This window comes from Ranitomeya imitator, chromosome 7, assembly GCF_032444005.1.
Source record: "Ranitomeya imitator isolate aRanImi1 chromosome 7, aRanImi1.pri, whole genome shotgun sequence".
NCBI classification, from domain to species: domain Eukaryota; kingdom Metazoa; phylum Chordata; class Amphibia; order Anura; family Dendrobatidae; genus Ranitomeya; species Ranitomeya imitator.
The window spans coordinates 72,510,875-72,525,743 of record NC_091288.1 but is presented as its reverse complement, the minus strand read 5'-3'; the positions used below and the strand labels follow the sequence as shown (position 1 = coordinate 72,525,743).

The 14,869-nt window shown below is 42.3% G+C and overlaps 1 protein-coding gene across 40 annotated transcripts in view; it reads left to right on the top strand.

The window, feature by feature from the left end:
- Positions 1-14,869, top strand: part of MAP2 (microtubule associated protein 2) — a 323,896-nt gene that overhangs the window by 219,301 nt on the left and 89,726 nt on the right. For all 40 annotated transcript variants that reach the window (XM_069733503.1, XM_069733495.1, XM_069733482.1 and 37 more), the window contains one exon: positions 7,435-7,715. In XM_069733503.1, coding sequence (XP_069589604.1) covers positions 7,454-7,715 — 262 coding nt within the window. In that variant the 5' untranslated portion in view covers positions 7,435-7,453. The remainder of the gene's footprint in view (positions 1-7,434; positions 7,716-14,869) is intronic.

The following is a 14,869-nucleotide window of genomic DNA, read 5'->3' as shown; positions in this document are numbered from 1 at the left end:
AAACAGACCAAACACTGATGACACACTGATGGTAAAAACAGACCAAACACTAATGAAACACGTAGGCCGGCGTCACACTGGCGTATTGCATCCGATGCGAGATAATCAGATGCAATATGCTAATGACACTCGGCTCCTGCTCGCAGCAGAGCAGGAGCCGAGTGTCATGCGTCTGTGCTCTGATTCTCTCGCACAGGGAGGATCGGAACACAGCTGCGGAGGAGGCGGAGAAATTAATTTATCCATCTCCTCCATTGCTGGGGTCCGCTTATAACGCACATCACTCGGATGATATCCAAGTGGTGTGCGCTGTCTCACTCGCACCCATAGGCTTATATGGGTGCGAGTGAGCCGAGAGTTTTCCTCGGTCCGAGACAATCGCAGCATGCACTGATGAACACTGACGGTAAAAACAGACCAAACACTGATCACACAATTACGGTAAAAAGAGACAGACCAAACACTGATGAAAACTCACGGTAAAAACAGACCAAACACTGATGACACACTGATGGTAATAACAGACCAAACACTGATGAGACACTGACAGTAAGAACGAACCATACACTGACACTGGTGCCATTTTTTCATGTTCATGTTTAAACACGGATGTGTGAAATGAGGCCAAAGGCCACATTCACACATTGAGTATTTGGTCAGTATTTTACATCAGTATTTGTAATCCAAAACCAGGAGAGGAACAATCAGAGGAAAAGTATAATAGAAAGACGTCACCACTTCTGCACTTCCAGTCCCTATTTTAGCTTACAAATAGTGATGTAAAATACTGACTCAGTACTGAACGTGTATGTTTTACATGGTGTAAAGTTATCAGGACTTAAAAATATATTAAAAAGACACAAAAATCACAGATATGAATCACATATGTAATAATGTTTTTTTTGGCTTAATTTTATGTCTGTTTTTCCCTTAAAGCATATCTACCATTTCATGTGACTTTTCTAATAAAGCAATTTATGGCCAAGATTCACCAAAGTTTTTTCACCAGAAATATGGCGTAAAACATCTTGAAAAGTGACAAATTTTAGCGTATCTTGAAGTTGTGCAAACATTTAGAGGCTTTTGGTATTTTCACAGTAGTCTCAGTCAGATCCACCTCAGTGGGCTCCAAGTGGTGTGGCGTAACTTATGCCAAATATGTACTCCAGTCCCCAACTAGAGTAACATTTTCGGCAAGGCGCACGCCACTGTAAGCGCCAGAGTGCAAGTCTGATTTTCAGTTGTTTCTGAGTGGATATTAGCTGCATATTCACACATAAACATCAAAGATTCCCGCTCTTCTGTCTCTATGGAACACATGTTGACAGTCATCAGTAACAGTGGATGACAACATGCTAATGTGCTGAGCAGTGTAGCGATGAATCCAGCTGAGTTGACATTGTCACTTACTAGAACGTTTCAGCACCTCTGCTTCTCCATCGCTGGTCCCTTCCTATAGACTTCAATAGTCAATCGGATCCCTCAGTGATAGATTTATGCATTTTTTTTCTCAGAAAGAATGATGATGAGTTAGGAGGCAAGGGTGAGAGGAAGAAACAAGTTGCTCATAAGTGGCATAAGAGACTTATTGATCTGATAAGATATAATACACATCTTCCTATATTTGCCTGTACTGTTGAGTTATGCAAAGTACGGTATGTTGAAATGACAAAGACGTTAAATGTAATTCTACAAAATTTGCAGAATTTGTATCTGTAAATTAAATTTGTAAACCCACACAGTCATGAGTAATCTGTCCCTAAGCTTTTTAAATGTACCGTCATATCTTTCCTGTAATCTGATGTACTGCTGTCACTGTCGCTATTTTTCAGACAACGAAGTCTTTTGATTTGTTAATTTGTTGATCTGCTGTCAGGAGAGAAAAAAAAGGTTTATCGGTAGATAATGCGCAAAAATTACAAATAGTTATTACTTCTCTGGTGCGCGTCGCAAACTTTGCTTCCCTGCTGCTGCCTACATTTTTTGGTTGTCCGGACTCAAGTGTTGAAGTCCCTTCTGCAATATGTGGCCTGGTGGCCATTCACTGACTTCAGTAATCCCCGGTGGCCATTCACTGACTTCAATAATCCCAGGTGGCCATTCACTGACTTCAGTAATCCCAGGTAGCCATTCACTGACTTCAGTAATCCCCGGTGGCCATTCACTGACTTCAGGAATCCCAGGTGGCCATTCACTGACTTCAGTAATCCCCGGTGGCCATTCACTGACTTCAATAATCCCAGGTGGCCATTCACTGACTTCAGTAATCCCAGGTGGCCATTCACTGACTTCAGGAATCCCAGGTGGCCATTCACTGACTTCAGTAATCCCAGGTGGCCATTCACTGACTTCAGTAATCCCAGGTGGCCATTCACTGACTTCAGTAATCCCAGGTGGCCATTCACTGACTTCAGTAATCCCAGGTGGCCATTCACTGACTTCAGTAATCCCAGGTGGCCATTCACTGACTTCAGTAATCCCAGGTGGCCATTCACTGACTTCAGTAATCCCAGGTGGCCATTCACTGACTTCAGTAATCCCAGGTGGCCATTCACTGACTTCAGTAATCCCAGGTGGCCATTCACTGACTTCAGTAATCCCAGGTGGCCATTCACTGACTTCAGTAATCCCCGGTGGCCATTCACTGACTTCAGTAATCCCAGGTGGCCATTCACTGACTTCAGTAATCCCAGGTGGCCATTCACTGACTTCAGGAATCCCAAGTGGCCATTCACTGACTTCAGTAATCCCAGGTGGCCATTCACTGACTTCAGTAATCCTAGGTGGCCATTCACTGACTTCAGTAATCCCAGGTGGCCATTCACTGACTTCAGTAATCCCAGGTGGCCATTCACTGACTTCAGGAATCCCAGGTGGCCATTCACTGACTTCAGTAATCCCAGGTGGCCATTCACTGACTTCAGGAATCCCAGGTGGCCATTCACTGACTTCAGTAATCCCAGGTGGCCATTCACTGACTTCAGTAATCCCAGGTGGCCACTCACTGACTTCAGGAATCCCAGGTGGCCATTCACTGACTTCAGTAATCCCAGGTGGCCATTCACTGACTTCAGTAATCCCAGGTGGCCATTCACTGACTTCAGGAATCCCAGGTGGCCATTCACTGACTTCAGTAATCCCCGGTGGCCATTCACTGACTTCAGTAATCCCAGGTGGCCATTCACTGACTTCAGTAATCCCAGGTGGCCATTCACTGACTTCCGTAATCTAAGGCTATGTGCACACGTAGAATGGTTCACTGCGGATTTTTCCGCAGCGGATTTGACAAATCCGCAGGGCAAAAACACAGCGTTTTTCCTGTGGATTTACTGCGGTTTTTGTGCGGATTCCACTGCGGTTTTATACCTGCGGTTTTCTATTATGAAGCAGGTGTAAAACCGCTGCGGATTCCGCACAAAGAATTGACATGCTGCGGAATGTAAACCGCTGCGTTCCTGCACGTTTTTTCCCGCAGCATGGGCACAGCATTTTCGGTTTCCCATAGGTTTACATTGTACTGTAAACTCATGGGAAACTGCTGCGGACCAGCCGCTGTGGATCCGCAGCAAAATCCGCATCGTGTGCCCAGCGCCTTATGCTGTCTGCCTCTTCATAAATGTTGACCTCAGTGATTGGCTGCAGCAGTCATCTGCTGCAGCACTTGACAAAATTATGAGCAGCATATTGGTTAAGTCTAAGAAATACAAATCCTGGTCATGATAATCATGCCTATCCTTGGCTTTTTTACAGTGCCAATACAATTATCAGTTCTCTCTCTTTTAACGAGCTGTGCACCAATGTGATCTTTACATGTCCAGGACAGATTTTATTCTTTGGAAGTGAATAGTGATGACTGAAAGGAGATACTCTAAAATTGTGAGTGATTAAAGGGAATCTGTCAGCAGGATTTCACACTCCAAACTATTCATATGTGCTTGTAGCTCTTTCATAAACAACTCCAGCAATACCTTTTCATGGCCAGGCACTTCCTCTGTATTTATATTTAAATGGATATCTGAAGCCTCTGTCACTCCAGCTCTACTCCCTGCCCAGTGCTACCTCCTCACTGCTATGTGACTTAAGGCATAGGAACCATCAGTCAACCAAGAGGCTGTCAGTCGAGTAGGAGGAGGCAGAGCTGGGTGAGGAATAGAAATAGAGCTGGAGTGACAGAGATTTCAGATCCACCCCATCTCTACAGCCTCATTTGCATATCAATTTAAATTATTTCTTAGTAACGGAGGAACAGACTAGCCATGCAAAGGTATTGCATCTCTTACACCCTGGAAAAGTTACACAAAGGTGGTGGGTCAAGGCGGGGTGTGTGGAATTGTGCTGTGAGGGACGAATGTAACAGATGTTGCTGGATGGCCAGGGCCAGATGTTCGACAATTCAAGGAGGGAGACTAGTGCAGCGCCCCAGAGTCCTGGTCGTTGCAGTAATGTCGCTCTGCCACTAAGGGGAGTGATGTTATGTCTGATTGCACTAAAGGAGTTCACCTGACCAGGTATCACAGTCACACATTACACTTCACACTCCGGCCACCAGGGGGAGCAAAAGGCACTATGTATTAGGCCACTCCTCACACTGGTAAAACTGGGGGTTGGATAGGAAGTTAGAACAGAATGCAGCCTGGGAGAGCTCCAGGGAGGACCTGTCAGGGGTGGATTCCTGGCAGGTACCTAGCAGAAAGAGTAGAAGGTGACGGAGCCGCGCCTGCACTAGCCTGCGGCGGCATCCTAAGAAAGGACACGAAGAGAAGGATATTGTGGAGAAGTGAGAAACGAGATCAAAGCACAAAGGAGAGCCAGTAGGAGTCGTGCCCCGAGAACGGCAACATCCTACTGAGGCGCGTAGCTGGTGGCCGGAACACCGAGTAAGTAACTGACTCCAAGCATCACTTCAAACAGCGGCAGGACAGTTGATTATAGGTTGGCTGTCTACCATACATCACCTAAGAAGACATAGGGGGCAAGCGTTGAGAGGGGCATCTCTAGGGTCCCAGAATAGCTCCGAGCCTTCCCGTCAAACGAGTGCGTCCTATCCAGATAAACTTGGGGGACGGAGAGAGAGAGAGAAAGAACGAACACGAAAGTTGTGAGGACTATCCCGAATGCTCAGCAGGGAAGAACTACAACACACAGGCGCTAGTGGTAGGCAATGATTTCCACCTGCAAAGGGAACTCTGGATGTGCCTTCGGACCGGCCGGTCTCAGCCAGCCCTGTTAGCAGTGCTCTGGATTGCGGATCCCGAAGCCTTCAGTAAAAGATAAAGAGACTGCAACCCTGTGTCCTCGTTATTACCCGCGCCTTACATCATCACCACCTACACTACTGGAAAGCCCTGGGGATATACTTCACCTGTGGGAAGGAACACCATCTAGCTGCCACAACACCACCCCAGTGGGCCCCAAGCAGCGTCGGTCACCCTGACCGAATACCACAGGTGGCGTCACGAAACCTTGGCCGACTTTCATCACCTTTCAGTGGACGCCCCTTAGCAGGGTCAAGGACCGGGTCCAGCCACCGTGACAACCTCAGAACCGAGACAGAGAGGACCGGTACCGAGTAACCCGCGGCCCTGTGTCTGGGGGCGCTCCACTACCAGTTACATATCTTCTCAAATGCTTCCTTCATAATGTGTAACATTTTCCTCACACAAATGCAGTCTCTTTCTTTTCTCTCTCTTTACTTGTTCACTAGTCCTCACTAGTCCTCACTATTTCACCACAACCCGGCTCGACACAACAGTTCAGCTAGCAGTAGTCTCTTTCTGTGAGAATCTGTTTTGTTCGTGACTATCCGCCATTTTCTTGTGGAGTTCTGGCTGGTGGTCTTTTTCCTCTGGTGCTGCAACCATTAACTATAACTGTCCCTGTCAGCTACCTGTTGCTAAGCAGAGTACAGCCTCGTCGCCAACAACACAGATTTATACACATATAAACATTATCAATGCATATCACTATTCACATTACACACTATAGCAATATACTTGTTTCTTCAAGGGGAAACATGGGCAGTATTTCAATCTCCATACAGGGCATGAAGTCTTGTTGATAGATTCCCTAAAGAAAGTAAATTAGAACATTCTATGCAGTATTATATTATTACATGGTATTTAATTATAAATTATTTATTATATTTTTATCATACAGAGAATAACTTATTTGCTAAAATAGTTCTCTAATCTCTCTCCATGTCAATGAGAAAGTTAGGTTCTATTCATCCCTTATATATTTTTTAGCCAGAGCCTTCCTTACCATACATTAATTGCATTCTTTCCTGTGGCATAAATTGCTTTTTTGTACAATTTAATGGTCTGTCAATGTATGTTAAGCATTGTGTAAAAAGAGGAAATTAATATTTTATTAACTCGCTGAATGGAGGGCTATGTCCAGAAAAGATTAAGGGAATCAGTTTAACCAACAATCATTGACTTTAGATGGAGTAGTGGTGTCTGGCCTTTTCCTTTCTTGCCACACAATGCGACCCTTTCACTAGTCCACGACGTCTTTTCTCATTGCAACTAGCTTTTCAGGCAAGAAAAGGAGCATTTGTTAAAACCTTGTAAGAAGCAATTGGAAAGATTTATGTGACTATAACTGGAACAATGATGGTCTGTTGTAGATCACAGTTGCGCTTCTGTTTGCCAAAAAGAGTCCGAAGGTAAAGAGGGGTTTACTGGTTTTCACAGTAGTTTTATGCAGATGCAGTGTTTTCCCAAGGTAACCACCACAATTTGTCGTGCTTCGTTCAGAAATTCATATGACATATTGAAGTATTGTTGGTCCATGTCTAATAAATGTGTAAATTGCTGTTAACCTTTAATAAAAAAAAACACAAAAAAACAAACAGAAACCCGAAAGATTATATAATCATTTCAAAGAAGCATTTTATAATCCAGAATATGTTCTAAATCCAGTATGTACTGGTCAAATCCTTCCTGCTGTGGCCAATTTTTATTTTACACTTTCATTTTTTAAACCTTATTTTCCATGAGCCTTTCTTTTTTTTATTTTACAGGCAATATATCAGTAGGAGGGCTTGCTTTTTTGAGAGTATACTGGTAGTTTTGAATGTCACCATTCACTTTACTCTATAATGTACTGAAAAACAGGAAAAAAAATCTGTATTGGGAAGAAAACATTTTTAGTTTACATTTTCTAGCGTTCAATGTTCAGTAAAACGGAGCTTCTAAGTTTATTCTGTACTTTTTTATGTTTTACATTTTGTAGTATCCACTATGCGGGCAAATAAAAAGCCCCTTGCACTTTATTTAGTAGCTTAGTACAATTACGGTGTTTGCAAATTTATGTTTTTTTATGTTTTATGGCTATTGTAAAATAACAAAAATATTACATTTTTTGTTTGTTTTTTTTAAGACGCATAACCTTTTTTATTTTTTTTTTGAGCTGTGTGCATTTTGGTTGCAGGTTTCTGGCTGGAGGAAGTATGACGGATAATAGGCAGGATGAGCCCAAATCATCCCACTGGGCACCAAGACAGCTCAGTGAGGCTTCACCTCTCCCGCACGCAACAGATATGAAAGAGCAAGGGGGAGCAGGAGATGGTATGGTCCACAGCTCCAATGGCATTCCCTTCAGAGGGACAGAAGCAAGAGGGTATGGGGAAAGGGCCCTGCAAGACTCCCATCCAACAAGCAAGGAGAATGGCATCAACGGAGAGATGCCATCCGGAGATTCAGAGACTGCAGGTAAGAATGTGTATTCAGGCAACACAATTCTCTATATTGTTGTATGTTTTAGGTTTTGTTCACATTGCATTGCTTATTAACATTCTATACAAACACTATAAAAAAAATCTTACAGTGATATTTACGTTGCCCATAGGCATCCATGTGAAAAACTTGCCTTGCCGAACCAGGTAGCTGTCCAGACCAAGGTCTGGCAGTTCTGCAATTTTATCAGTCAGCATTGTCCTCCTTTAGTATATAATATTGTTTCAAACATTGAAGAATTACGGTAGTTTTCTACTCTTTCATCAATAAACACTAGAATTTTCATGAAAGAAAGTGTCATGGCTATCCAATCTAATCTATTACCGTATGCCAGATAAAATAAACCCCATATATGCATGAAACATAAGCGGCAGTAGCATTCTAGCTTTGTACGCCAAATGTAGAATTGAAATGCTATGTGAACATTGCCTTAGGCATATCTATGTGAAAATTTGAGTGAATATATATCAAAGCTACCCTAAAGGATTATTTGACAAAAGGTCAGGAACTGCATTTCAGCTATCATTATTTGCAGCCACTTAGGAAACATCGGTTGCTAGATTTATCCATTTTTATCTTCCACTAGTTATGGGTTCAGTTACCGTAACTAGGTAGTAATATCTGGTAAGAAAAGTGTTTTTGCATGATATGCTTGCCAAAGAGGAATCTGTGCAATGACTTATTAAAATCACAATAGGCGCATAAGAGTATGTTCACAAGTGGCATTTTTGTTGTATTTTTACTTGAGTTTTTACATGGGTTGTTGCTGCATTTTTATTTGCGTTTTTCAATCGTTCATTTTAATGGTTAAAAAAGCATCAGAAAAAAATGCTGAAAGAACTGACATGCTGCTTTCTGGCAAAAAAAGCACAAGGACTCAAAATACGCATGAAAAAGGAACACAGTGTGTGCACGAGATTTCAGAAATCTCATTGAGTATGCTGGTGCTCTGATATGCGGCGCATTTTAAGCATTAAATGCGCTGAGTAAAATACGCAGCAAAAACGCCACATGTGAACATACCCTAATTGTGCAAACTTCATGGAACCGTATAGCTTCAGAAGGATAGTCCGGATCAGTCAAGGTCCATCCTGACCTGTGTATACAGGAAAGGGGCTCACGTGTTCTTGGTTCTGACTGACGCCACGTTCCCACCTTCAGCATTTGGTCAGTATTTTACCTCAGTATTTGTAAGCTAAATCCAGGAGTGGAACAATCAGAGGAAAAGTATAATGGAAATGCGTCACCACTTCTGTATTTATCACCCACTCTTGGTTTTGGCTCACATTATATTTATGCTGTACCAATTACTGTAATGTTTTTCTTGTTTTTAGGACTGCTCAATTTTCCTCCTGAAGGATTTGACTTCTTAGGTTACAATTAGTCATCTGCAGTTGAGCTTTTTGTTATTTCTGAAGCTCCACGTGTAGGTTTGCCGTGGACAGATTGTTAAAATGAATCTTGTGCTGGAGGCATGAAATTACATTGTTGAAATTCTTTGAAGTATGAAAAGGTCAGCCCTGGTGCCATTTAGATTTTGTTATGATGTTTTGGCTGGAGGGAATGTGCTATTCTAGGTGCAAATCTGTTCTTTTTTGCCATTTTGGTTATCGTAAATGAGTTGGTGGCACGCATAATGGATGCCTGCACAATAGCTCAGTGAGACGTGGGCTCGAACAGTGTCACATTGTGGGTTGGTTCATATATTTTGAGGCAGTGTGACACTGAGGTAATAATATGTTCTTTAATTCATACTCTAGTATAAAGCGAGATTTTACACTAATCAAGATACTTTTGTTTTGGAACCAATAAAAAAAATACCCCTAAAAAAAGGACAAATGACGTTCATTTGAGCTCCGTTCATCTCATAGCAGTGTATGGTACCGGCGTGGGTTTCCATCAGAGTCCCATTTCTCACAGATTCGGGGAGAAATCCCTGCATGAAATGCAGTGTGACCAGAGTTCTATCGGAATATCATAACTGTATTGATTGCTATGTGCAAAAATTTCAGAAATTATAATTTCTCTACAGTGTTAGAAAATCTAAAGGTCCAACATACTGTGCCTTGAAGCGTAATTTTCTAACAGGCATTTTTCAATTCAATTTTCTTTTCAGACATTTTTCAATTCAATTTTGATTGGGGTAGTAGCAGCTGACAGTGTTTTTTTTCTTAATTTATGTGTGCCTCGAGGCAAACAAGGGAAAGCTTATGAAACAAAGGGGAAGAAAGAAGTGAGAGTAATTCAGTTGTGCTGATAATCCATGACATATGCTCCCTCGTCCTCTCAGTCATGAGAGGTGCCTTTCAGGTTAGGACAGCCAGGTTTACACACGGCCTATTTGTTAGTAGTTTTTGGGTGTTTTCTTCTTATTATTATTAGTAAAATTGAGCGTGGACAAGAGCACGGTTTTGGGGGGAATAAAAGTAGATCACATATATTCAGATATCACTCTCTATACTATATTCTTAACTCATAACATACTAGACTCACTTATCTGCGCCACTTCGAGGAATGTTTCTAAAACTTGCCACCCACCCATCACACATGAGCGCTCATTTTCTAATGGGAGAGAGGTGAAAGCAGCTGCCAGACACATCTGGCAATGGCTAACTTTCCCTGAAAACAAAAAGATCGGGCATTGAAATGTCAATTTCCCCATCCTTCTTACTCCTGATATCATCTATTAGGCCGGGATCACACATGCGAGAAACACGTCTGTGTCTTGCATGTGAAATCCAAGCTCTGGCGCCGGCACTCCAGAGCGGAGCGTGCAGCTCCATGTGTTGCTATGCGGCCGCTATGAGGGTCTTCAGGTGGATTAAGTGTATAATAAAGATTTTACAACCCCATGTGTGTATTTATATCAATAAAATACTTTATTCTTAATGTGTGTGTGTATTATTAACCCTTTAATATTATTGGATTAATAATGGATAGGTGTCTCATTGACACCTCTCCATTATTAACCTGGCTTAATGTCACCTTACAATAGCAAGGTGACATTAACCCTTTATTACCCCATATCCCACCGCTACTCGGGAGTGGGAAGAGAGAGGCTAAGTGCCAGAATAGGCGCATCTTACAGATGTGCCTTTTCTGGGGTGGCTGGGGGCAGATGTTTTTAGCCAGGGGAAGGCAATAACCGTGGACCCTCTCCAGGCTATTAATATCTGCCCTCAGTCACTGGCTTTCCCACTCTGGCGGAGAAAATTGCTCGGGAGTCCACACCAGTTTTTTCCGTGATTTAACTCTTTATTTTAACAGCTAGAGCCCCCAAATTTTGCACACACACTCTACTAATATTATTAGTGAGGAATATGCAAAAAAAAGGGATATGAAATGGTTTACTGTACGTAAACCATGTCTCATATCCTGTCGGGTTTGATAAGGAGATAGCAAAATCCGGCAATTGAATTACCAGCTTTTATGCTATCTAGCGCTGTATGAAATTATATATGTGTGTGTGTGTCTCACTGGCATATATATATATATATAGAGAGAGAGAGAGAGAGAGAGAGACTGTATATATGTTTTCAGGAATATTTGAGCCCATGGATCCATTATATGTCCATTTTGCAAGGTTGCGAGAAAAAACGCAGTACTGATGCCATACAGATTACATACGGAGGATGACTTGCGTAAAATACGCAGCCACACCCTGCCTACGGATGACATATGGATCACTGTTTTGGGTTAATTTCTGCGTATTACGCTTGTAAAAAACGGACCGTATTTCCCTACGCTGAGTTTGACCCCGGCCTTAGTGCAAGAATTGGGTCCGTAGTTCGGGTCAGGGGACCCATGGTTAGGGCAAGCATTGGGCCCGTACATGAGCCATGTAATATGTTCATATGATTGTATGCTTACACTGATGCAATAAAGAGAACAGAGCCCCTGTCACATCACAGTCGAACAGCCCTTTGTGTAACGATTAGTGCAGGGAACTGGTGGATGTCGCCCTCCTGTTTACTATGAAGTGTGGACTATGACACTATTGTATATGGACTGTAATGTTAAAAATAAAAGTAAATGTGATCTAAAATAATGAAAGAACATATACGCCTAGGAGTACACGGCCCCTAACTGCTGAGACTAGTGATTGGCAGCAGCAGGACATCACCACCACTGATGCCAAGTAGATAGAGATCAGCAGGGAGCATCAGCACTGTTGATCTGAAATAATGAGGGATATTTTTATCATTTTCTGCATTTGTCCCATTTTTTTTATCTTGAAAACCCCCCTGCATATGTAGTATGGGGATACTATATCAGTGTTTTAATAAACCATTGTATGATGGCATATGTTGGCAGATTACCGTTTTTATTTTTCAGATGGAATCTACACACAAGTTGGTATATAAGCACGCCTTTTGCCTATCTTGCTATTTTTTTTATACATCTCGCGTACTTGTCATGGAATTTGATTTAATATAACATGGTGTATATCACTTGCACAATTACGCAGGTTGTCGGTTTGCTGTCAGATTTCTTATAATAAACTTGCCTCATTGTTTGATCACAACCTTACTAGAATAGAAGACCTTACGTGGCAAGTGCTTTTTTTTCAAGCGTTACATTTCCTGAGTTCTTTTTCGACGTTTTACCACGGGAGGTTTCTTTTTAAAATCGTTTTTCCAGATTTTTTTTTTGGGCGCCTTCACACTTTTTTAATCTCCTTACAACAATGAAGAAACCCCTTGTGGTTTTTGAAACAGAAATGCTGACAAAACTCTCAAAAATATACCTGGGCATCTTTTGAGTCTTCCCATTGGCTTCTATATAAAATGTAGAACGTCTTCACAGCGGAAGCTGCCTGAAGAAAATAGTCAGCTTGCTTCTTTTTAACCGCTTGGCGTTTGTAGAAACCTGAAGAGGTTAAAAGATGCTCAAAAAAGTCTGCACATATGCGCAACAAGTCATTTTTACATTGAGATAAATAGGTTCAATCGTTGGAGAACTTTTTTCAGTTTTTTTTTTCCAGGTGGGTTTGAGAGCAGACCGGCTCTGAACCTGCCTTAAAAGAACGTTGTGCGAACATAAACTTATACAGTTATTTGCCTGCCACAAAGACTCACTTCAGCAGTCCAATCTTCATGATGGGAGCAGCACATACAGAGTGGTGCTAGGAATAAATAAATGAAGTTCTTCTGCCACAACTGATGACTGATCCTATGTAAAGAGTCTCGAAACTTTCCTACAGTAAAGTTCCTGACAGATAACCTTGGGGACCTGTATGTGGATGCACATCATGGATTTACTTTTTTTTTTATTGAGAGCCTGAGAACTGTGCTTTATACCCGAGTGCACTAAAAGTGCTTCAAGAAAGTGCACTAGGATACGGTTAGTCTTAGCCCTCTCCAACAAGAGAAAGGCCCCCAATAAGTGATCCCCATCCCTCCGATCCAGAAGGCCACAGCAAGGGTCAGCAACTGTGACCTCCCCTAGCCGACCCAAGGGAGACCCATTCTTACTCTCAGCATCCACCTTGAGCTGCCTCCAAAGCCGAAATAGGGGCCATCTAGGTTGGCTCCCCTCCCAAGAGAGGAGAGTCAGGGGTTTTCTGTGGGGAGTAGGATCTGATGGCCACACACTCTCCACCCTAGACCGATCAGGTGGGAACCCATAAGGGAACCGCACCCTGAGAACATCATGGATTTACTGAACCACTTGGATTCATGGATATGCCAAATTGGCATACGGAGGTATATAAGCCATGCAATGCTCCTGTGGGAAAATATTTATTCAAATAACCTCTTCAGACAAGAAGAGGACTAGAACTCTAGTGCCCCCTATTGGGGGTAGCAATCATAGAAGTTGATATTGACTCTTCAATGAGCCTTGCCCCATGATTTCAGCTTTAATGAACTGCAAACAATCTACTTTGGTGTTAGACATTCACAGACGTACATATAGTACCCTCAGTGCCCCGAAGAGGTGTTTTTCGAGCACTCCCCTGCTTTTGATCCCATACATTTACATACACATACATCAAGTCACAAAATCCAAGCAGCGAAGAGGAGGTCTTTCCCTGCTGACTGATCCCCTCACACATGATAACCCCCTCAGGGAGTGTTGTTTATTCTGGCTGCCATCATTGTTTAGATCATGAGATCTGAAATTTGGTGTACCGTCGTACAGCAAAGGTCTCCGATGACCAGAACTGCCAGTGTATAGTGCCATAATATATTGTATAGAGCAATATAGGTTTGACCTGTTATATCTGCTCATTTTGGGTATGTATACTGTATATTCGAGCATGAAAGCTTTGTTGTTAGGAAGATAATGAGTTTTGATGAAACAGTTGTCTCTGTTCCTGGTTGCAGGCCTAAAACCAGCTGCTTCCCACCACTGTTGTCATGACAACCGTTCAGCCAGCGCAGTTGTATGCACATAGGCTCAGCATTCAGTATCCCTAGAGACAGACAGATAATTAACCGTATCTATGCTGGAGACTCAAGTCAGTGACAGTAGAAGTGGGCTGGAGGCTATTGGACACTGCGGTCATTACGCAGTGAAAATGTCAGGATACTTCCCCATTGGAGAGACTTGAATTCAATTAATAATGATGCATTCTTATTGGTTATCAGCCCTGGGATTTTGGATTTTGTGCTCGCATCTTGCGGAAATTAAATTAATACAAAATGTCTGTATGAAAATATATGAGGATAATAGGGTATATGAAACTAAAATAGAAAAAAATAGAAAAATATGAAGCTGAGTCTCATTGTTGCCTAGTAAAGGGCCCAATACACAATAGATATCTGCCAGCTGCATGATCGTCGGTGGACAGCTACCTCTCCTGATTACCCCTATAGACAGCAACACTCGTTCCTGTGTCCTCTATGAGAAAGCTGAACTCACACGGCAGCAGCTTATCTCTCTAAAGAACAAAAGGATCAGCCAATGAAATTCCAACTTCCGGATCCTTCTCTTTCTTGACAGTCAGGTGTCCCGTACATTAGACAGTCGAGAGATCTCTGCAGGTCAAATGTGTAAGTGGCCTTTATTGGGTAAAAAAAATGAAGAAAGTCTTTTACCAGGACAAATAATACATTGTAAGAGTATGTGCACACAATGTCTTTTTCAGAAAGGTCAGCTCCAAAACAACCTGAAAAAGCTAAAAGGAA